General features: G+C 42.2%; 2 protein-coding genes across 3 annotated transcripts in view; one reads left to right on the top strand and one right to left on the bottom strand.

Moving 5' to 3' along the window:
* The first annotated feature begins 1,906 nt into the window (after positions 1–1,906).
* On the top strand, positions 1,907–17,505 carry LOC141925107 (glycerol-3-phosphate dehydrogenase [NAD(+)], cytoplasmic-like). The gene is made up of 8 exons (XM_074828670.1): positions 1,907–2,031; positions 8,050–8,227; positions 10,143–10,283; positions 11,423–11,561; positions 12,025–12,137; positions 13,673–13,906; positions 14,058–14,164; positions 15,462–17,505. Exons 1-8 carry the CDS (start codon positions 1,991–1,993, stop codon positions 15,556–15,558), a joined length of 1,050 nt encoding a protein of 349 aa, XP_074684771.1. The 5' UTR covers positions 1,907–1,990; the 3' UTR covers positions 15,559–17,505.
* LMLN (leishmanolysin like peptidase) overlaps positions 15,585–23,202 on the bottom strand; it is a 21,515-nt gene continuing 13,897 nt past the window's right edge. For both annotated transcript variants that reach the window (XM_074828667.1, XM_074828669.1), the window contains 2 exons: positions 21,548–21,862; positions 15,585–15,657 (listed from right to left, as the gene is read on the bottom strand). In XM_074828667.1, the coding sequence (XP_074684768.1) occupies positions 21,768–21,862 (95 nt within the window). In that variant the 3' untranslated portion in view covers positions 15,585–15,657; positions 21,548–21,767. The remainder of the gene's footprint in view (positions 15,658–21,547; positions 21,863–23,202) is intronic.

Genomic DNA, 23,202 nt, shown 5'->3' with positions numbered 1-23,202 from the left:
AACAGTCCTTTGTGTGTGAACGGTCTCTCCTATCCATCTCCACGGAGCAGTGACTGCACAAATGCAGAGGACAGTTCATCAGCAGCACAAGTTATCTACTTCCACAGCCAATTAGTCACAGATATATAAGCTAATGCATGCACTCACGGTCCCAGGCTGTGTCCTCTGCTCTTCACAAGTGCAGCCGTTATCCATCTGCATGCTCCTCCCCTGCCAACCTCATCCCTGCCAGCTTCTGTGCACCCACCCAGTGCAACCTGAATGTGGAGGGCACATAAATCTGTTAGTCCAGAGGCCACTGAACTGATACAGTTCCCCTTTGTAATTAAAAGCTCCCACATTAATTGAGATGAAATCATTGCAGTTTGCAATACTTATATAGACTAGGGATATCTTTGGTTGCCTGCATTAGTTGCAGAAGCCAGTGCTTCAGTGAGTGTGTCTTCCCCCTGGGGCCTGGGGACTCAACAGGACAGAAGATCTTGCAACATGCAGAGAACTCCTGGGGGCTGAACACGGCAAAAAAGATGATGGCTCCTCCTCACCTCCACAGATCTTCATCACAGGGTGGCAATAAGTTAAAGGGAGAAGAGAGCTAGGAGGCACAGAGGAGCTATACAGCCAGGGAAAGAGCAAATCATGGTGAACAAGCAGGAGACTGGAGGAAACACACCTGGAACCAGAGAAAGGCGCTTGTGCTCAAACTGTGCATGTGGGTAATGCCTCTTCTCGCAGAGCTCCTCATCAGGCTTCACATGTGCCCAGGGTCCCAGTCACACCTTACTTTTCAGCAACCTGTCCTGGTCATTTTTTCAAGACATTATTTTGCAGGATTTTGCTCTAGTTTGTTTGTAATGTCCCCAAACACTCACTGCCATCAGGACGCACCAAATAGTTGAACCAATGAAGCTGACAGCAGACGAGCTCAACATATGCATACCTCCAGAAACACCCACAGGCTTCTGAAACGCTGGCAGCCAGCCTCCTTCTATGAATCGCGGGGTCAGGCATCCTTGTCACACAGAGCCAGAAAACCACTGAGCCAGGCTCCAGTGCGAGGGCAGCAGATGTGGTCACCACTGAGCCCACAGCCCCTGACAGGGAGGGGAGCCTGGGCAAGGCAGGGTGAGGGGAAACAGGAGTGCAAGCACAGGGAAGGTACCAAATGCAGCTCTTTGGCTCAAAAACAGGAGAGAAGGCTGCTTGGAAGAGAAGACAGGGGGTAGTGCAGGGCTGAGGGGTAAAACGTGGTAATTTGTAGGGTGTCATGCATGGTTAGACCACGTAGGGGAAAAGGAACGACACTGCATTTTGTCCTTCCTTGCAGACAACTTTTATTTGATGTCCCAGATTAAGAACTGTGGTATAGTCCATGATTTATCAGCTGAATTTGGCTCTGCAAACGCGCTCATAACCTTTCCCTGGTGTGCTCCTCACCTATCGGAAGAATCGAAGCCATTCCGCGTCTGTCTGACAGGACAGGCGGGACCTCGAGCTGTTTGTCACTGCCCCTGAGGGCCCGGCTTGTGTCCCTCCCAAACCCCCCACCTCACCCACCCTGCAGAGGCCCTCGGGGCTGCCGATGGGCAGGAAGCTCCCACAGCACGAGAAGTGCCGGGCTCCGTCGCCTTCCCCACGCAGGTCCTTATCCCCGTGAATTTCGAAGGCGGCACCATTTTCCCCATTCCCCCTCCAGGGCACTGAATCCCCCCCCACCTCCCCGGTCTCAGTGGCCGCCCGTGGGGCAGCCCCTCGGGGCAAGGACCGACCCGGGCAGAGGAGCCGCCGGGGCTGCAGGCGGAGCCGGGGGGGCTGGCACTGCCCCCGGGGCCACCGCCCGCTCACGCCCGTCCCTCCCGCAGGCGCCGGGGGCCGGGCCCCGAGGGGCGGTGCTGGCAGGCGGGCCGGGCCGGGCCGGGCCGGGCCGAGCCGAGCCGAGCCGAGCCGAGCCGCCGCCGGCAGCAGCGGCTGGGGGCTGTCAGCCCGCAGCATGTCGCCGCTCCGCGTCTGCATCGTCGGCTCGGGGAACTGGTGAGTGCCGCAGCGCGGGGGGGCACCCTCCACCCCCCCCGCCCCCCCCGCCTCTCCCCTGCCTTCCTACCTTCCCCACTCCTCCCTTTTTTCCCCATTTCTTTCCTTCTTTTTTTCTCATCTTTTCCCGTTCCTCCCTTGTTTTCGTCCTCTCCCCCCGCAGCGGGGCGGCACACCGGCACCGCCGGGCCGCGCCCCGGGCCGGCTCCCCCCGAGGCTCCGCAACAGGTCCGGGGCGGGGGGCGGCGGGGCCCGGGGGGGGCCGGAGGGTCTCCATGGTCCTGAAACCGCGGCCCCGGTCCCGATCTTGTCCTGCCTCAGGGCTCCTGGGGCAGGGACCGTGGTCCCTGGGAGAGGCACCGGGCGGCGAGGAGTGGAAAGCTGGGACACTCCGGCATCACCGCCGGGGGGCGAGCGCGGTGCCAGGGCAGCGACATCCCGGGGAGGGCTGGAGCCGCGTCCCCGTGGGGGTGTGTGCCCGTGGCAGGGCCCGAGCGGGTCAGGGGTAAGCACTGCATAGCGAGGAGAGCAGTGGTGCCGTCTGTAGTATTCCTCTGAGGGAACCGGGGCACAGGCGTCCTTTAAAGCCCCGATATACCGGCACCTTTCGCTATCACCCTCCTCGGCACGTTGCCTGGCATCTTGGTGCAGACGCAGCCCTGTACAAGCACTGTGTTCAGGTCCCCCGTTTATCTTTATCCCTGGTCATAAGAATGTGTTTGCTACTGCTCAATCCTTTCTAGCCTGGACAAAAGCGTGGCTCTCCAGGGCTCCTCGGGTCTGACAGACCCCACTGAAGTCAGTAAACCCTATCTCACTGGACTTTGCATCTTACTTTTCTTACTCTTTATGTAAACTGAGCACAAACAAACAGACCAACATGTATGTGCATGCACTTGGGATTAGCAAACCCAGCCTCCAGGTAGTTCTGTGGATTGTTTTTGTCCAAGAAGAGGCAAGCTCCTTAAGATTTTTAAAATATCTGACAGCTAAGTGGAAGAAAATGCCCCAAAAAATCAATAGGTGAGGGAGTGGTTGCTTATGAACTGCTGAGAACGCAGCATAGTTAAAGCACGACTCTTTGCCTTCCTGCCTTGCAAAACAAGTCCACTGCCTTCTGAGCCGCCACATGCACGCTCTTTCTGGATCACCGGCTCTTTGTGCATGACATCTCTCAGGTACGGCCTTTCACCCGTAACTGCACAGCTAAGTCTTCAGGAACTCCTCATCATGCATCTGGCTTTCTCTGGCCCTGACAGACCCAGTCCTGCTCCATCATTTCTGCACCAGCGTTTCCTCGACTGCCACTTTCACCATAAGCCAAAACATCTTGATAACAATTCTTTTTCCTCTTCATCTTGCTTTTTGTCCTGCTAAGTAATTTTTTACTGAGAATAAAGTAGGTCAATGTCAATGTATCTTCTAGAATGTGCAGACACAGCTGAAGGTTGGTGCTTTTGTGAAGAAGAAAGGGGGTTGAAGATAAGACAGTAATAAGATAGTTGGGGCCTATTCTTGAAGATAACAGGAACAAGGTCGGCACAAATTAAAACAAACAAGCTCAAGACACAACACAGCTGCACAACACCTCCTAAACAGACCTTTGTGAGCATGTGTGAGCACTGGGGTCAACCAGCAGACACGGTGAGGAAGACTACCAGTGACCACCAAGGACCCCTCTAGACCACCACCCAGCAAGAAAGTACATGTGTAATTAGGATGCAGATATTATAGTCAGTTCCAGGAAATCTAATGTATATGTAACTCATTTCTCAGAAAAGTTATGAATATGTATAATCTCACCGGTACATTAGCTGCCACTTATAGATCTGGGGTGCGCTCACCTTCGCGAAACTCTTTGCTTGTGTGCCCAGTGCTGCAATAAAGAATGCCTGCTTTCTAAAACTCCAAAATGAGTCTTAGAGAGTTCCTCTGCCGGCTTTTACGGTAACATCACCATGGCATCCCTCCCCTGCCATCCTCTTCTCCCCACCTTAACCACAGGCATCCAAGCCTGCGCAGCCAGCTCGTTTCACTTCCAAGCCCCTCAGTAGCCATGGCTGCATGTCTGGGAGTCAGCTTTTACCTCTGGTCAGCACACAGTGACAGCCTTCATCATCCTCTTGCTGCATCCTCAAGCAAGCACATCCTGCCTTTGCCCAGGCCATGGCCTTGCCATAAGACATTCTCCAAAGCCACTTAGTTGTCTTCCTTCAGATCTGTACTTGAGAAAGTTCTCTTTTTTTCACATGTACCTACAAACTTGGGAAGAGTTACGCCACAGAGATACAGAGACCCCAGCTCATTCAATACTATCTACTTACACTGCCTGTCTGCCTGGGCCCATCTCTTGCTTCCCACCACATACATAGACTGTAAAATCTTTGGGGAGGAGCTAAACATTGTGCTCTGATGTTTAAATCACATCTATTCATAGCCTCTGTGGCAGAACAGGTTGTCTTAGCACAACAGAGAAACATAATGTTTATCTTTGGCAAACATTTTTTTCTTATATTCCCCCAGAATATTTGGGTGACAGTTCAGATCACTGCTCTTGAGTCTTTCCTGGAGCTCAGAAACGTGGTTGACATGTGACACAGCATGTTGCAATACCTCATATCAGCTGCAGAAGTTCAGCAGGTCACAGGGACTTACTAAGTCAACACTGCTGGGAGACTGTGGTTAGGGGAAGTAAGTGCTGCACTGCATTTTGCGGTTGCCAGCCAGGTGCAGGAGGGTTTGTGTTTACATTAATCATGGTTCAGTTACCTGTCTTTAAAAATAGAGGTTTAATTCACTTCAGAATCCAAAAGCTCTCCCAATCTTCTTAGATTCATTTGGACTGCAGAGCCCTCAGCAAAGATCCAGCTTGAACTAGATTCTTGTCTGCAACATGGACAGATGGCCAGGCTTTTTATGGAGGTGCACAGAGGGAAAACAAGAGACAGTGGTCATAAATTGAACCAGAGGAGGTTCTGACTCAATATGTGAAGAGAGCAGAAAAAAAAAACCCTGTGAGAATAATAAAGCATTGGGGCAGGTTGCCCAGAGAGGAGGTGGTCCTTGGAGAGTTTTCAAGACTCGACTGAACAAAACCCTGAGCAACCCATCTGAACTCAGTGTGGTTCCCACTTTGGAGACCTCTTACGGTCCCTTCCCGCCTGAGCGATACTGTAATTTAAAAAATTTGGGGTGGTTGGCTAAGAAAGAGTCTGGAGGAAGACACTATCATCTTTGAGCATCTGAAGGAGAAAAACAGTATTCCACCCTTCTAGAATAGAAATAGGCTTAAACTGCAGTAAGAAAGACTTAGGTTAAATGTGAGGATGATCTTTCTAATGCTAAGGATGGTAAAGTCCTGGCACGGGCTGGTTGGGAAAGGGAAGAGACCTGCAACTGCTGAGGTCTTTAAGGCCTCCTCCAAAAAACTATTAGGAATGGCATAAGTATATTTGACCACGCTTTCTCTAGGGAAGGGACTAGCTGCTTCATGGGGTCTGTTAAGCTCTATTTTTCACCAGATCTGATGTATGCCACAAACACTTTCATATTCACATATGTAAATAATGGGTCTTATTTGAGTTATTCTACATCAAAGCTTTCTCATTATACTGAGAGAAAATCTCCAGATAAAAGCTTTCTTTTTCTTAGCAATATGTAAATCACTTCCAACATGAATTAACATAATTGCGGGGAAAAAATCTGATTGGCAGTTTTCACTTACTTCTAAAAATTATCTAAGTGGGGTTCTCTGCCTTCTATTGATCTTCACTAAATTGAGTTTTGGAGAAAATAAAACCTGGCAAAGTCTTTATATGTGAGCGTCCTTGGTTTTGTTTGCATAAGCAGCCCTCTTCTGCCAAGTCTGTGTAGTCTACCGAACGCTGCCTTCACAAAGCAATTCTTCTTCCCAAGGCTGATCAGCAGTAACCAAATTTTAAATGGACTAAGTAAAACAGAGCATCAGGTTTTAAACTGTTTGATGGTTTTGTGGCAAGTTATTTTCCCTGATGACTACTCGATGTCTTTTAAATGTTAAAGCCTTTCTTCTCCAAATCCTCATTCATCTAAAGATAAACCAAACAAAAACTACTGCCATTTATGGAGCTACCTTTATGCCTGAGACACCTTCACCAATATCTTGTCAATAGGAAAATACTTGGGTGGTAACATCCAAGCGTGGATGGTAATGACATGGTAATGACAGCTATGCTGGAAGATCAGATTTATCTACTGAGAGTTGCGAGTCCCATTCAGGATTTCAGAGGTTAGAGCTGCAGTCTGCATCTTTCAACAGAAAATAATTTCTAGAATAGCTAGAAAAGTTATTTTTATGGATAGGCTTGAGGTCTAAGTTCATCATCTGGGTTGTGCTGGAGACTCCAGCACTACCTGGCCAATGAATTTAGATGTCAAGTTTATCCATTTAAAAAAAGACTTTTCTTATTAATACACATCTCTTGTGCGGAGCCACAATTCTTCCTCGGTTCAAGCCTTGATTTGCTCTCTTGACAGCAGGGCAAGAGAACCAGAATATAAGTAATTTTATAAATAATATGAATGTACGATATGACTACATGCCTTTCTTTCAAAAAAGCAGAACTCACAGTGAAGATTCACCCCTAAAACATTTCCCTAAATATTTTAAAGAACCAAAACCAATCTGCCCTTTAAAAAAAAACAAAACAGAAAAACAAACAAAACCCCAACAACAACACCAAAAATCCCCCAAACCAACACCCCCCCCCCCAAAAAAAAAGCATTATGGCAGCTCAGGATATAGCATATAGTCAACATTGAGCAAGTGAAACCTGATCTCCATAGGATTTCTTTATCATTAAAGATTAAGATGAAGCCCTTATTCTTTTATTACTTACTGAGCAATTCAGCCTTGTGCAAACCTGTCATGTTAAAAATATGGTCTATCCAAGTTACAACATGGTTTCCCTTTGAACCACTGACAGCACAGACTACCTGGACTTCATCTTGGATATACTTGAGACCTTTATCAGTTCCAGAAAACATACCACAGCTAAACCCTGTTCATGCTTCTCACTGCAGGTGTGTTACAGGTGGGTGAGAGAACAGGATCGTTGCAGCTGGAGCTCCTCTTTCAGTTGTGTTAGTAAAATGGCCAGTGCTTGGAAGATTAAAGTACCATTAAAATGGAAAGACGGAACAGAGTAGTAAAAATAATCACACACACCCCTCTTATAATTCAAGAACTTTAAGCAATACTTTCAATATTTTCTGCAGAGTTTTTAATCCTCTCTTGCCAAGAAAATAAGTGAATTGTTTGCAAGGCTGCAGTGATGATGGGGAAATAAAATTATTGTCTGAACTGAGATTAAACGATGCTCAGCATGTCTGAAGAAGAGTAAACTGGATGGTTAAAATATCCTCAGGCTGCAACTATTACAGATCTGGTTACAGTGAAAATTAGAACAATAAATAAAGAGACCATCAGGTTGAAGATTTTGTGGTTTGTTGGTTTGTTGTTGGGTTTTTTTAAGAAAATAATAATTTCTGAGGATTTAGCTCATATAAAATCCTTATTGCAACTGTTTGGTTATTGGTGGGAAAGTGGGATGCATCTGTTTTAGCTGAGATGCACAAAGACTGTCACAGCAAGATCATTCAGCACTACTTTACCACCTGGATTATTTTACATTTCTTGGTCTTCAGAAAAAAAGAATTATCCAAGGAGTAAGAGAGATTTTAATTCCAGATACTGTATTTTTAGTGCTGTTGATGGTACATCACACTCCCACTCTACAATCTTTGGTCTGACTTCAGATCTCTTATTACAGTTACATTTTCTCTGGTTCTACTTTCTGTGGTGTGACAGGTTTTTGATGAGGGTAGTGGATAAAGCTTTCTGATAAATGTAGCAAGCACCTGAACACCTTTATAGCACAGGCCTTTTCTGAGTTATTATGCTTAAAGTAACTTGTATTTCCAATTCACAATAAAACTATTTGTTTCCTAATAGTTATTTTAATTTTTTTCTTTTTAAAGGGGATCAGCCATAGCAAGAATCATTGGCAAAAATGTCCAGAAGTCCAACAGATTTGACCCTACTGTCAAGATGTGGGTATTTGAAGAGATCATCAATGGAAGAAAACTCTCAGAAATAATCAACCAGGAACACGAAAATGTTAAATATCTGCCTGGATACAAGATACCCAAAAATGTGGTAAGTTGAAAAAAAAAAAAATTAACTGAAATACTTTTATTTTTTATGAGGGAAGCAACATCTGTCAAAATTAAAACTAGGAAGCAATTCACTGCTTCATTCTGGTTTGCCACCTAACTAATTGCAATATTGACATATAACTCACTGAAATATACCTCACTTCTGTGACTTCTGCTTGTCTCATATGTCACACGCAACTTCAAACACCCAACTGTGTCGGGTGCTGGTAACGCACCATCCTCTTCTCTGGCAGAAATCAGCATAACTCTAGAAATGGCAGGCAGAGATCTGTCTACACGGAGCTGAGATATTTTAAACCCACAGCATCTTCTGGAAAAAAAGAGAAAGCTACTGCTCTCCCTTCTTCTAAAAATGAAAACAACAGCACAGCTAACAGCTGTGGCTTACAAGATGAATAATGAGCTATTGGCTCATGGGTGATTTCAGGATAGCAACACGCTGCTATAATTCATAATGCTGTAAATTCCACCAAAAAGGTAAGGTATTTAATTTTCCTGAACATTTAAAATAAGTTATGCATCTCTACTTAAATTAATCAGCTTGGATAATTTACTGCTACTGAAGCAAGCAAGGCAAGGGTTTTGGCTGTAAAAGATTTTGCCAAACGCCACTGTTTTGTGAATCAAAGAAAGTAGCGCCATGTTTCTGGAATGGTTGCAGTTGTAAAAGGAAGTTAAGACACTGCACATCGTGGGTCTTCTTGCTTATGGTTATATTTAGTACTCCATTTCATGCTGAAATTGCATATTTGCACTCCCGTGGTTTGAACTTGGCACACAGTTCTCCTGGGTTACAACTGACTTGTCACTGTTATTTTTACAACCCTCTCGCAGATCAACAGGCTTGTCATCATCACTTGAGATCAGCCTCATCCTGTCTACAGCCAAGTCTGAGGCTTTACCAGCAGAAACCAGCTGGTTGCAGCAAAGCCTGCAGGGACCCTCATACCTTCATCTCCAACTGAGAAAAACAAAAGCCAACTAATTTTTTCCTTGCATTGCTCTGCAACATTTTTGAGAGAGAGGAGCAGTGCTGCCAGCCTCTGCTCCCACTTTGCCATTTTCCCAGAGAAGCAGCCTTGCTGGCAGCAGTTCTGGTTCTCCCGCCGGGAATCCCGCTTGTTCTCAGGCAGCGTGCTCCAAGGCTGTGTCCAAAGGCGATGTTTGCTCTGACTGTAAACTGCTGGGGACAGCAGGCTCAAATTCACCTGCCACTGCCTCTGTAGCCTGGCTTGAATTGTTCTGAGCAACACTAGCATTTGGAGAAGATACAGCTTGCTGTAAGATACAGCTTAATAATTTATTAAGCATGTTGGGTAAATTTTTCTAACTATTGGTCAAGTTACTATATATTTAAAACAAACAACCCATCCCACCCCAAATATGATAATAGTCTCTGCCTTTTGATATAGTTTATTCCTGAGTAGCTCTCAGCTGGTGACCTACGGAAACTAAAGACTGCCAGAAGAGGTTCTGTGTCACCACCCTGTTTTGTTCCCATGCTCCCTGGTGCTACCACTCATTCCAGCAGAACCATACGGGGTTGCTCAGTACTTTCAGGAACCACCTGAAGAAGCTGAACTAGCAAGGGGTCTTCCCAGGACAGCGCAAGTTTAGAAAGCATATCGTATTCCCCAGATTATCCACACAGGGCTGGCATGGGAGGCAAGTTAAAAGCAAAATTATGAAAAATTGAAACCTAAAATAGCTAGGCTGCTTTGGATATTTCAGAAGAGAGCTGCAGTTGCTCACATGAAGAGCTAGCAGCTACACCACACTGCCAGTTAACACTACGGACATTTGTAGTATATCTTCAATGGCTTTGGCATGTTGGTATCTTGCAAGGTGTGGGGATTCCTACCTGGGGCTCATTTCCGTTGTCACTCTTGTGCCAGGTGGCTGTACCAGATGTGGTCGAAGCAGCCAATGGAGCAGATATTTTAGTGTTTGTTCTGCCACATCAATTTGTTGGACGAATCTGTGAGCAGATCGCAGGCCAGATAAAACCTGGGACATTTGGGATTTCACTGATCAAGGTAAGTTGTCATCTCCACAAGACTCAATCTGTACGGAGTAAATATATAGCTTCAATTTAAGGGTAGGAGCTCTGCATAAACACAAGCACTTATTTCTGCAAGAGTTAAAACTTACCCGGCCTCTGACAGCCCTTCTGCTGCTCACATGGCCGTGGAGGGGAAAGGATGGGGCAACTCAGCCAGGCTTAAGAGTAACTGTCTTTAGCTTGGATCAGTTCCCACTTGGACCAGCACGGAGGTGAAAATGGGCAGAGGGAGGGCTACATAAGTTGGTGCTGCTACTAGAAAAAGCGCCTCTTCCAAGTACATGCTAAAGCTGTTCCTGGCAGCATTAAAATGGCACAACAGTAGTGAATTTGCAGAACTGAAACAACTTCAATCTGGCATGAATTGAGGAATCTCTTTTTAAGGTTAAGAGGTACCAGATTATCATAATCTTAGAAGAATTAATATTTTAAGAGAATCTCAAACTAAAAGCCAGAGGCAAAGCATAGGAATATAGTCCACCACTTCTTCTTTTGATTGAATTACAGGAAATATCCAATTAAAATCATAATGGAAGAAATGTAATTCAAGTTTTCAGACTGCAATAGCAGCTCTTTTCCACCCTTTTTTTTTTCCCTATAGAAATTATCTCACAAGCAGCAGTACACAGCGGAGAGGAGAGTGGGAGAGGAAGAAATTCCTGCAAATTTACTTCTTTCTTGAGCTTAAAAAAACTGAAGACAGTGCAGTATACTCCTTAACACCAATGAAGTACTCGGATTAATACTTAGATCTTGCAGAAAAGCCACTGCTGTTGGCTTAATTCAGAAGTCTTGTTCTGTAGTACAGGAATTTAACACAAAGGAAAAATACAGCATCAAAGAAAGCCTCAGGACAGCAGTACTGGACATGGAGCCTCTTGCAGGGTTACCTTGACTGTCGCTACCTTCTCGCTGAACTTGCCTTAAATTTGCAGTTATCAAAGTACAAACCCAGAGCATTTGTATTAATGGCTAATACGACTGAATGTAAGACCCAAATCCTTCCAATTAAAACCAGATAGCTGCAGGCAATAGGACACCTGCTTTACCAGTGCTCTACTGCTGTCATTTTCCTATTCTAATAACTTGGCTTGATTATCGTCTTTTATTCAGGGGATCGATGAGGGTCCTGATGGCCTGAAGCTCATATCTGACCTCATTCGAGAGAAACTGAAAATAGAAATCAGTGTGCTTATGGGGGCCAACATAGCCAAAGAAGTGGCTGATGAGAAGTTCTGTGAAACCACCATTGGTAACTATTGCAAAGAGCAAATTAAAGCCGCTAGCTGTGGTCTAACTTCGCCGGTGGCTGGAGGAAGCAGGGGGCATGCAATGGGTCCCGAGTGGTGCGGTGGGTGCAGCACCTGCTGAGCCCGTTCAGGGAAGTTGGTGGTGGCAGGATCAGATCCATCTTTTGCAGGGTTTGTGGTTATACAAGCTTTCTCAGGCAGAAAGCTGCATTAGGGGCTATCTACTTTTAAGCTCTTCTAAGTGTTATTCAGCGATGCTTGGTCAATGCCCTGGGACTTGCGTACGTTTAACACTGGCTTCCAACAGCAGGAACTGCTGTCACACAAATCTCTTGTTTAGCAACACCCAGTTAGGTTTTTGTGGTCCCGGTAGAGTTCCCTGGGACCTTATTTCAGGTTTCAGTTAATTGTGTGTACTCTGAAACATTGCGAAAATGCTCTAACTTTCATCCTTCCTTCCCACAGGGTGCAAAAATGAAAAACAAGGGGAGATCTTTAAAGAATTAATGCAGACCCCAAATTTCAGGATTACCGTGGTGCTTGACTCTGATACAGTGGAGATTTGTGGAGCATTAAAAGTGAGTGGTTTTCAACCAAAATGTTGTCATTAGAGCCAAATTCTACCCTCACCCCAGTCTTCTGTAAACCACAGGGTCTAATACGAGTCCTGCCACATTATGATGAGTGAGCACAGACAAGATATTCATGTGACAATTTTCCAATCTGTTAAAAGGGGAAAATTTACTTTAAAATATAACTGCTGGCAAAGCATTTCAAAATAGTTGTATTTTTATCTTTATTTAACCAGAAGCACCTCTGCTTCTGAGGGCAGAATTTAGTCCACTCTTATTTTCTTGTCTGCGTATTGCAAGCACAGGGAACAAAGACTTTTACTACATACAGCAGCTCCCACTGATAACTTCTTTCCACAGTTCAAGTAGTAACCTGCTAGAAAGTTTGCATCAGAAGTGATGCTCTGTGTTGGCAGCATGTCTGTGCAGTGTTCAGCGATGCCTGTGTCGAGATCCCAGACTGGTTCAGAGCAATACCAAAATTACCAAGTTTCCAATGAGAGTGCACTTGAGTGAGATTCGGAGACTGTTTTTAAATGTGCTGAAAGCAACTCCAGCCTGTGATCCTTTGTACTTTTTTATATATTCAGTCATCTGTGCTTCAATAATTCACCTTTCCTTGGGGGAGAGGGGATTACTGGCTAGGAAAGAATTGGTCCTGTTTAACCTTACATACAAAAAGAAAAGTTTACTTACATACAAAACCAAATAACCCCGGATTTTGCTTTTGGCCACAGATGAACTGGGGGCAGGCACAGAGGGGAGAGAGGTTATTTCTGCTCTGTGGGAAATCTTTGCTTTTCTGGAAATCGTTGCTTTGGCATTGCCTTTGCTAAAAAAAAAGTAAAATCTGCACTGAGGCACGTGCATGTCTGAAGCAAATGCTTCAATGGCAGTACTGAGTGACATATTACTCATATACAATGAACTACACTAGGGACTTATTTAGGGGCTGGGAATTGGGAGGTGGGAAGGGAGACGTGCAGGACAATGGTGAGGAGCTGTGAAGATGTTTAGGATCCTGAAAGTTTTGTTTAGAGCTGTAGAAAAGGCCAATTCTACTGACCATTTTTGCAGGCAAAACCAAAATTTGATCTACTGCAGTGCATAGAACCCATATCTGTTTAAATTACAGACCCACAAAGAAAACCTGGAAAGGCATGACTCCGTGTGGGATATTTTGAATAATAAAACAGAAAGGTCAGTGAGCCCCAACTTGGAACTAGCAGAAAACCAAAACATTAATTGCACACGATTGCAATATTACTATATTAAACAATTTTGATCTTTGCCCATGGGAATAACAGAGGATAGTTTATAACAATCTTGTGGAAGCCCAACTGCTTTTGTTCACCAGTAATTAGCTGTCTACCTTCTTCATAACAGAAGCTCATGGCCATGGGAAATTGAACCTTCTTCTGGTGAACAGGGTCAAGACAGATTTGTAGGATTTTCTTAAAGCTCAGTGCACGCTGATGAACCACATGTCTTGCCTGACCGTTTCCTCTCCTCCTCTATGTTTCACACTAAACTGTTTCCAGAACATCGTAGCAGTGGGAGCTGGGTTCTGTGATGGGCTGGATTTCGGCGATAATACAAAGGCAGCAGTTATACGCTTGGGCCTTATGGAAATGGTGGCCTTTGCCAAGATGTTCTGCAGGGGACCGGTATCAATAGCCACTTTTCTGGAAAGCTGCGGGGTTGCTGATCTAATCACTACCTGCTACGGGGGACGCAACAGGAAAGTAGCAGAAGCCTTTGCGCGCACAGGAAAAGTAAGGAGGATTTTTGAAATATTTTACACTAACACATGAAGAAATCCTTCTGTGTTTTTCAAAGGCATCATTACCTGCTTACCTGCTTGATAACTGCTGGTATCACAGCAGTATCCCCTCTGATCCAAGTAATCAGTCTCCTCTCTTCTAGTCCATTGAGGAACTGGAAAATGAGATGCTGAATGGACAAAAGCTGCAAGGTCCTCAGACCTCAGCCGAAGTCCACAAGATCCTGAAACAGAAAAATATGCTCGATAAGTAAGTGCTTTTATTTTAAAACAACGTAATCAACAACAAAAGATTGTTTAAGTAAACATAAGGTTACCTGTGTTTAATTATCTTGTTCGTTTCCATAACAACTGCTTTCTACATCTTGGGCCACCATTAGAGCTCAGCTTAGTCTGACTCCTCATGGTCAGCAGAATGTGATGAAGGCTGAACGGCATTAGAATAAACAAGCCACAGACATATAGGAAACAAAAGAAATAACAATCTGGAGAAGCTACCCAGACATCCCCGTCCCCCTAAGCAAGATTGAAGGCCGTACACAGAGTCAGCTTGCAAACATGATCTATGGGTCAAAGGGTTTCTTGTTCTCAGTATATCACCATTACAGCTTGCAGCAATACTGCTCTCAGCGCAAACGTTAACTAGGTTATCTCAGTATAAAATTAAGGAGCATGTTCCTAATAAAAAATTTTTATACGCCTTGAATAGGTAATATGGGCTGATATCGATGCTTTAGTGCCACAAATAATGCTGAGATAAAAAGTACTTCTAATTGCTTGGGATGATGTAAGATTATTTATAATTTGAAACCTTTGTCTCAGCTTACACAATAGAAAAGCTAAACTTCTGTCCATCTCATTCCCTCTTGTATATTAACAGTACTGAGAGGTCAAACACCGCTAAATGAATACTTAAAAAAAACCCCTATTGGAATTATAACAGATACAGAAGATTCGAGTAGCATTATCTTTCAAAAATGAGAGAGAAAAGAAAAGCTCATTTTGACAGGATGTGAACTTTAAATCAAAACTCGATCTAATAAGTATCCTATAATTGCACTTAGATACACACTCAGCTCCAAGTCATTCAGTGGACTTTTTTACCACATAACGACTAAGACAGCTTGCAAAAGGGAAAGAACCCTTTAAGCCAGGAAAAGAAAATCATTAGACAGTTTCATTCTTTTCAGTCTTTTAGATATCAGTAATGAATGCAAATAATATATGCATTTTGCACACAGGAGGAAAAAGAGGATATGCAATTCAAGATTTTTTGTACGTAAAAAATACCAGATCGGAATTTTGTCTTCAGAACAGCTCTTCTCTGCTATCACCCCCAAGAATTGCCCCTAGCTCCTCTTAATTGCCCTGTATAGTCCCCCAGTAAAGGCACCTCCAAGTTAAAATCACATTGTAAAGAGACAGAAAAATTTTCTACTTTCCTTTTAATGTAATTTTTTTAAAGAATATTTTTTTCCATTATAAATGGAATGGAAATGTTTATATAAACTTTAAAAACTATTTTCATTGCCACATGCTTCTTTTAGGTTTCCATTATTTACAACCATCTACAAGATCTGCTACGAGGGTCAATCGATCCAGGATTTCATCGCGTGCCTGCAGAACCACCCAGAGCACATTTAGAGAGCCCCTCTCCTCACCTGGTTGTGTTCTCATCTTTCCAGGACTTCTGTCCACTCCACAGCAAATAAAGTAGAGAAACAGGTTGTGTGACAATGCTTGCTGTAAAAGCAACAAAGAATGTATTTCAGTATCCTCATTCTGGGGGTAAAAAATCTGCCTTTAATTTCAACATTATACCCAAGGAACAGGAAACAAATGAAAATTTAACAGTATTTGATTTGAGTTAGTGATGTGGACATTTCCCTAGAATTACTTTCTAGCTGATTGAAAACAGTTCCCTTTGTAATTTAGCTCACGTGAACCTCAACATTTTGCCTACTAACATTTCTTACAGAACAGCACAAGATGCAAAAAAACCTGAACTCATCCAAACAGAAAAATTATAGTGAGAAAAAAAAAAAAGTCTAACAGCAAGAAGATGCAATCACCAGGGCAAATGTTGGGTTTCCCTAATTTCCCTCAAACACGAATAACTTTTATGTATTTTGTAACATTTAGTCCTTCCTTGATTTTGTTTCTCAGTATAAGCCTCTTTGGAAAAATAGGTATTGTTTCTGTGAGACACATGAGTGCTCAGCAGATGTATAAATAAAACAGTTTAACAGGCAGAGAGAAGGAGAAAGAAGGGCGGGGGTGTGGGTGGATTGTTCATTTCAAATTCAGGACACTGGAAATCCTCAGTAGTAGCGTGACCTTCGTTAAACTTATTCCACTGAAATACTGAAAAAAAAAATTGGAACAACCAACTACATTTATGTTAGCGTCAGGATGTCTCAGCAAGTCATAGTCATTAATTGGTACTAGCTGAGAGGGCAGAACTGGAGGCTGACAAGGAGGATGTATGCACAACTCGGCTTCAGCTTGTGCAATGCTGTTGAGGATGTAACAAAAATGAAAAACCCTCTGCGATACTTGACTTTTTATACATGCATGAAAAAGACCGCTGTAGACGCACAGAAATCCTGTAAAATTGCATTTGAAACCGGGCTGCATTTTAACTCCACCGGGAAACTCCACGGGACTGACACCAGTGCAGCTCCCCCCATCTTTCCAGGCTGCAGCCTAACGCCCTGATCCAGCTGTAGCTTAAGCAACACATCTTACACTCCAGAAGAGAGAGATCTCTGTCTACTTCTGGATTTTAAACACAAACTGGTTCATATACCAGTTTTTTTATTTTGCTACCAACAGCGTTAATTTTCAAAACATTAAAGTTTTTAAACCTTATAGCTGTACTTGGGTAACTTTACATACCTGATGTTTTTCAGAGTTAAAGCCATCTATGAAATGAACAGTGGCACATTTTATAAGCTTTAATACCCTTTTGAAAGACTCCTATTTTGAGACAAGGCAAACAAAAAGGAAGAGTAACCTACTTTTGCATTGCTTTATCTGATTTTCCAAAATAGCAGAGGAAGCCAAGTGGGTTTTTTTAAATCTATGTATTCGCTGGCATATTGCTTGGGGAGGGGGGAAGCTGCATTATAAAACCATCTCCGCTCTGCATTTTAGAGGAATGTGATGTCTTTCACATTTATCAGAGTAATATATATATATTAAAAAATATAAATATATTGTAAAAACCTCAGTCTCAGAGCTAGCAAAGCTGTCTTGGGTACCAGAAACAGTGGCTTCAGCACCACTGATCCCTGATGAAGAGGGCTCCACAGGGCAACGCCAACATTCCTTCTGCTGAAATGGGAATCATGTGGCCAAATCCTTTACAGAAAACAGGGAAATATGGTCCTCCATTTCAAGTGGAAAAAGACTTAAATATTGTGTAACTTTTAAGTATCAAATACATGAGGATGGGATAGAGAATTCAGGAACCTCCTTACTTCACTGGCAGGCTGAACTTCTGATAAGTCATGTATGAGCTAATGACAACATAGAACATTTTACATTCAAAGTGTATCAATTAACAGTTTAATAAAGTGATCAATATGCAGACAACATAGTTTCATTTTTCAAAATTCTCACCAAAAAATGACTTGTAATGGTGGTCCTTTATTGCACTTATTCTTGCGGTTAGTAATTGTCAGCTCTCAAAGAAAAGGACTAGAAGAGTCAATTTTCTACAGATATTTTATTGATGAACAATTTTTTCTTATTTTTATGACATACTTTTTTTTACACATTAAAATAAGGAAATTTTTACTCCATAAATAACAAAAATTAGCCCTTATATCTTGATCCAGTCAAAAATCTATGTAAAATAGTTTGTTCTGTATTTATATTCTGTACCAAAATAGGAAACACACGTTCAAGGTCAGCCAATTCTCTCAAAACAGTTGTTTTATCTCCAAGGTAAGCTTCACATTAAAAAGGCAACATTTGCACTTCGGAAGTCCAGTAGCGTAAGATCACAATATTTAGTGTACAAGTAGACCCAAATCCTGACAAGCGACACATGCAGGCAGGCACCCACGCATTCAGCCGAGCAAAAGCTGGTTGTTAAATCTTGCAGGGGAAAGACTTTGACCCGCTCAGCTGGCTGAAAGCCACTCCTAGGAAATGTGGGGAGAAAGGACATACGCCTCCCTCCCTACCGAAATACATTCAAGCAGAAAGATTTGCAGGACAGGAAGGTTTAAAAACAACTGGCCCTTGTAAGGGATGGTGGGTGTGTCTGCTCTTAAGTGACATCAGTCTTCCTAATTTACTAGTGCTCAGAAGAAGAGCTGCATTGGACTGACAGTCAATTATTGGGGGTCAAAATTCTCTTTTGGTAATTAACCTACATCCAAGGCCGTGACAGTCTTCCAAGACCTCAACTCATTTCAAGAGGAATGAGCCGCCTGCTTTTTGCTGTAATTTTACTTGCTGCACACTCCAGGTGAAAGCTATCCTTCCTCCTTGTAATTGTTTGAAACACTAGAAATACGTGTTCCTAAAGCATGACTTGACTTCTAATTGAAATGCTGTAAGATTTGAACAACTGGGGTAAAATTCAGACTGCAAGACTAATTTACTTCCATAAGCAAACATGGAAAGTTTTTAAAAAAATTAAAACTGTTGACATTATATACTGAAAATGTTTCTGCTACAGACAAGCTAACTCATTTATCTCAGCACTATTTCCAGGGCTCCTGCTGCGCTATCTGCTCTGGTGGAAACACAGAGGCTTATTTGGGCTATATTTCAAAGTTTCCATATGTAAGAGATGCAATAGGGTGGACCTGCCACAATATGGTCAGGACACCTAGAGTAGCTGCCTGCAAACTTTGTATTTATTTAAAACCAATACTGACTTGTACGGGGGAACTACACTTAAGGCTACATAACTGATGGGTTTAAGCTACAATTTTAGCATGTTCTACACTCAAAAATGGCTTATGCTTCCTACTGTATTTATTTTGCTCTTAAAAACCTGAGACATGTTTTTACTTAACTCTTCTTGAGATATTTGGAAGTGCACAGCAGGCTAGAAGCTTGACTCAAAGACAAACAGAACTGAGGTAGTCAGTTTTACTCACATATTCTTTTTGACAGTCACCAATTCATTCTCATTTCAAACTGAACTTGACACATTTCTTGGCAGTTCCAACACAGCTACAGCTCCTAACGCACTGACAGGATATAACATGGTGGATTCTGCCTGCTCAAGTACCTTCCCTCCCCGACTCCCCAAAGTCATGTCCAGTTCTGCAGTTCACAGCCAGTTGAACGGCTGCACGTCAAAGAAATTACAACTGAAATCTCAGAGTATTAAGGCAGTAATAGTTTTACTTCACTGGATTCACTGATGCAGCTACTCAGCAGGTACTGGTGAATCTGACCACAAGAGCTCTGACAGGCAGATAGATTTTTCCCTGTAGGTACAATGCGCTACAACCTCTTTCTTTAATTAATGCATACAATTCCAAAGTAGGTAAGCATCGACTTTTGAAGCCATCTTTCAGTTAATTCTCAGGAAGAGAGAATAAAAGAAGAAAAGCCCTCAAGATAAACAACTGTGTAGAAGATAAAAATATTCACTTAAATATGACAAATTTCACACTTACACAGACAGGAGACTAGCATATCAAATACCAAGCACAATAAATTAACATCAGTAAAAAAGTTTAACAGCTATAAAGTTAACCAGAAAGTTCAGACAGTGCAAATATTTCACAGTAAGAAAAAATAACCAATAATTTCTTTTCAAGTATCAAAAGCATTGTTGTTGAGTGATACCATTTAAACTGTATTATTGCACAACAGACAAAAAATACAATATCAACCTCTGGGACCTAAGATGTATTCTCAAACCTTTATGTTTTCAAGGAATCAGTTTACACCAACCATTGAGTGTGCATATATTAAAATAATTAGCATTCACTTATTAATCTGAGTGTTTCTTCATTCGAACTTGTACACATTTAAAGCATTTGATTCCTAATTTGTATTGCTTCTCAGAAACACCTATTTAAGGCTAGCCTAGGCCTTGTATAATTCAAAGCAAACTTAACTTGAAGTTAAGAAGGGGAACTAGCCCAGTGCAAGGTACTCTCTCAACCGTGATGCCTTCAGACAGTTTAGGTTGCAGCTTACTCACCTCAGCAGTGTCGTAAGAGTTTCTTTAAATAAAAACCCCACAAGTCCAGTAGGCACAAAGATTTTCTTACCATTACAATGGAAGTCCTATTATTAAACAAGTATAATTGTAGCTAAAAAAATTTTACTTCATACCCCTTCCATCCCCCTACCTTTCATTTTAGAAACTGATCTAGTCATTGACAGTTCTAACACCACAGCACATTTAAGAAGCAGAGTAACATCATCTTTCTCCCTATATTGGCATTTTTTAGTGCACTGGGCACGTCTGCTCCCTCACGTTTAACACTCTTCCAAGAACAAAAACTATGCTAACAGGACAGACAATGGATTGGACCATGTAAGAGTTTCTTTTACTCCAAACAGGATTATTTGTAATGCATTTTAGAGTCAGAAACAAATAAAAACATCCTTACAAGTGTCCTATAGGGCAGCTGTCCTTAGCTAGACAGATTTTGCTCAGGTCCTTCCTCTTATACATTTTTGTCCGTCAAGTGATTAATTTTGTACCAAGGTGTGCCCTTGTGTGGTTCAAAATGTCTGATTCTCAACTTATTACAAATACTCAAATAATCCATAGTATTTATAAGTCCAAGAAAAAGTGGAAGGGAAAAAAAAAAAAGAAACAAAGACAGATTAGACTTTTCTTTACACATTCAATATAGTTTTTGGTCTAGAGAAGTCAATACGGTCCTGTAAGATTATAGCTGCCATTGCTACTGGCTTGTCCTTCAACGAAAAGTGAGAGCAGCTGCATTTATGTTCATACTATTTAAAAAATAATAATGTCATTATTTAAGAAACAAACCAACAAAATTAAAAATAATCAGAAATCCTATCCCAATTGTACAGACTGGGTGTCAGTACTAAAATGCATTTGCCTAGCAAATAACTCTGAGAATATACAAACATTTGACATATTAAATTTCAGTGGCACATGCTAAATGAGAATGGGATTTCTAGACAGTTGTCTTGGTTACCAGTCTGAAATTTCACTTTGTGCATGTAGGAAGGTTTAAGTAAACCCCAAGAATCAGCCACTTTACTGCAAACTAGTATGAATTCTGAGAAGACTCAAAGCTGAAGAATCCAGTTGTGGAGACAACTGCCAACCACTGGTCTATCTCACTAAATTACTTCTTCCGCCCATAAATTGTAAGAATTGACAAAACAAATTCCCACACCTGTTCAGGCCTGGGTTATTAGCAGTGATGACAACTGATTTTTACATGGCTTTTGACTAAACCACTGAGGTATATTTCCAGTTTGAGGATGCTTTGCTACCAGTCACACAGAGGACATAACAAAAAAAACAACCCTCAGTTGTATCACAGAAGAGTTTTCATTTCAAATCTTGACCAAGTTGCCAGGTAGTCTAACACAGCTGGCTTAGTGGATCTTGTTACTGTGTCAAAAATCAAAGGTTGCAATTCAGGAAAATACTGGCACTTACTAAGATGACAAGGTAAATTTTCCTCCTCTCAAACTCTGGCTGTTTTTGGCAGTACCTCCCTGACTACTGTCTGCACCGACACTTGCCAGAAGAGATGAGGTTCAGCAGAAGACAGCTGCCTGCAGAGACAAAAAACTCCATGCTCCACAATATGGAGTGCAATATGAGTGCAACATGATGGTATATCATCTTGGAACATCTTCCTGCCCCGTGCTTAACTCTATGCGCAGAGAAATAATCCTGTTAGCAGGGGAATTAAGTTAGCCATCAATAGCCAAAGGGTTACAACCAGGCTAGACGAGCAGGAGCATAAGTCTAAAATAAAAAACAAAACACCATAAAGCTTATAAATTTTATAACTAAAGAGAAGACAAAATAACAAAAAGAACACTAAAAAATACCAAAGAGCAAAAATATATTTGCAGTAATCTGCACCGATTTATTCTAGCTTTCAAGACTATTCAAAGGCTATTTCAAGGAATTCAAACCAACCAAATAACATGATTATTCCCTTTACAATTAAATAAATTCCTGCATTCCTTCACCAATAACAATTAGGAGGACAAATGAGAATAAATTTATTGGTATTGCAAGAGCAGGAAGTTCCCTATGACATGCCTGGAGAGAAGTCATAGACTCTCAAAACCATAGACTCTCAAAAGACTTTTATTAATAGTTTTGATCTGTATGGCTGTAAGTCATATGAAAACCCAAGCCACAAAACACCAAGCCGAAGCGGGGGCAGGGGGAAGAAAGAAATGGAGGGGGAAAAACCTAATACATGAATCAGGGAGTTTGCCCATATGGTAGGTAATCATACAGCCATGAGGCTTAAGAAAACGATGGACACAAATGTAAACTCGCACAGATAAAAACCTTTTTATATACATATATATGAATATATAGACATATAACCTTTTCATTGTATATAAGTATTCATGTATATAAGTATAAGAAACACCAAGAATGAATTCAAATAGATGCTAGGAGATGTCAATCTCCTAGGTTAGTTTCTCATTCTAAAATGCAGGTAAACTAAACAGGTTTATTTTTTCCTTGAAAACTGCAGTAGAGACAGCACCAACAATTCAAGAATTGGTTAAAGGATTAAAAATAAGCCACTAGTGCAAAATACTGTAAAGACTGTAAAGACCATTCCCTTTCATCAACTGGCTTTTTAGAAAGCCATCTGTTCTTGACAGAACGTTAACTGGTAGTCACTGAATTTTCCTCCCTCAAAAAGCAAACCAACACCTATCTTTCATGTTCTAGATTACAGCACTAACATTGTCAATAGGAAGTTATACAAGTGAGAACTCACTTTCCACCCAGGAGATAATTTTGAATGTTGTAATAATGATCTGGTCTTCAAAACACAGATCAAATTTTCTGGTAAGTTGCTAGGCTGAGGCTAGATTTCTGGGACAATTACCAGAAGGAGACATGACATGAAGTAGTTGTGTTTCAGACACATTTCTCCTATGTTAGCCACTACTCTGCACAACTGCACAGCAAAAGCAGGGCACATCTGCCATCCTTCTGTAACTCCTACACCTAGGATCTTAGAACAACCAGGCCATGGCTCTCCTTTTCTGTAGTACCTTGACAGTCAGAGCTGACACAAACCTTCAGAGTCTTCAGGCATTTAATATTAA

This window comes from Strix aluco, chromosome 6, assembly GCF_031877795.1.
Source record: "Strix aluco isolate bStrAlu1 chromosome 6, bStrAlu1.hap1, whole genome shotgun sequence".
NCBI lineage: Eukaryota > Metazoa > Chordata > Aves > Strigiformes > Strigidae > Strix > Strix aluco.
The sequence above is the reverse complement of the archived record's forward strand: the minus strand, read 5'-3'. Positions and strand labels throughout refer to the sequence as shown.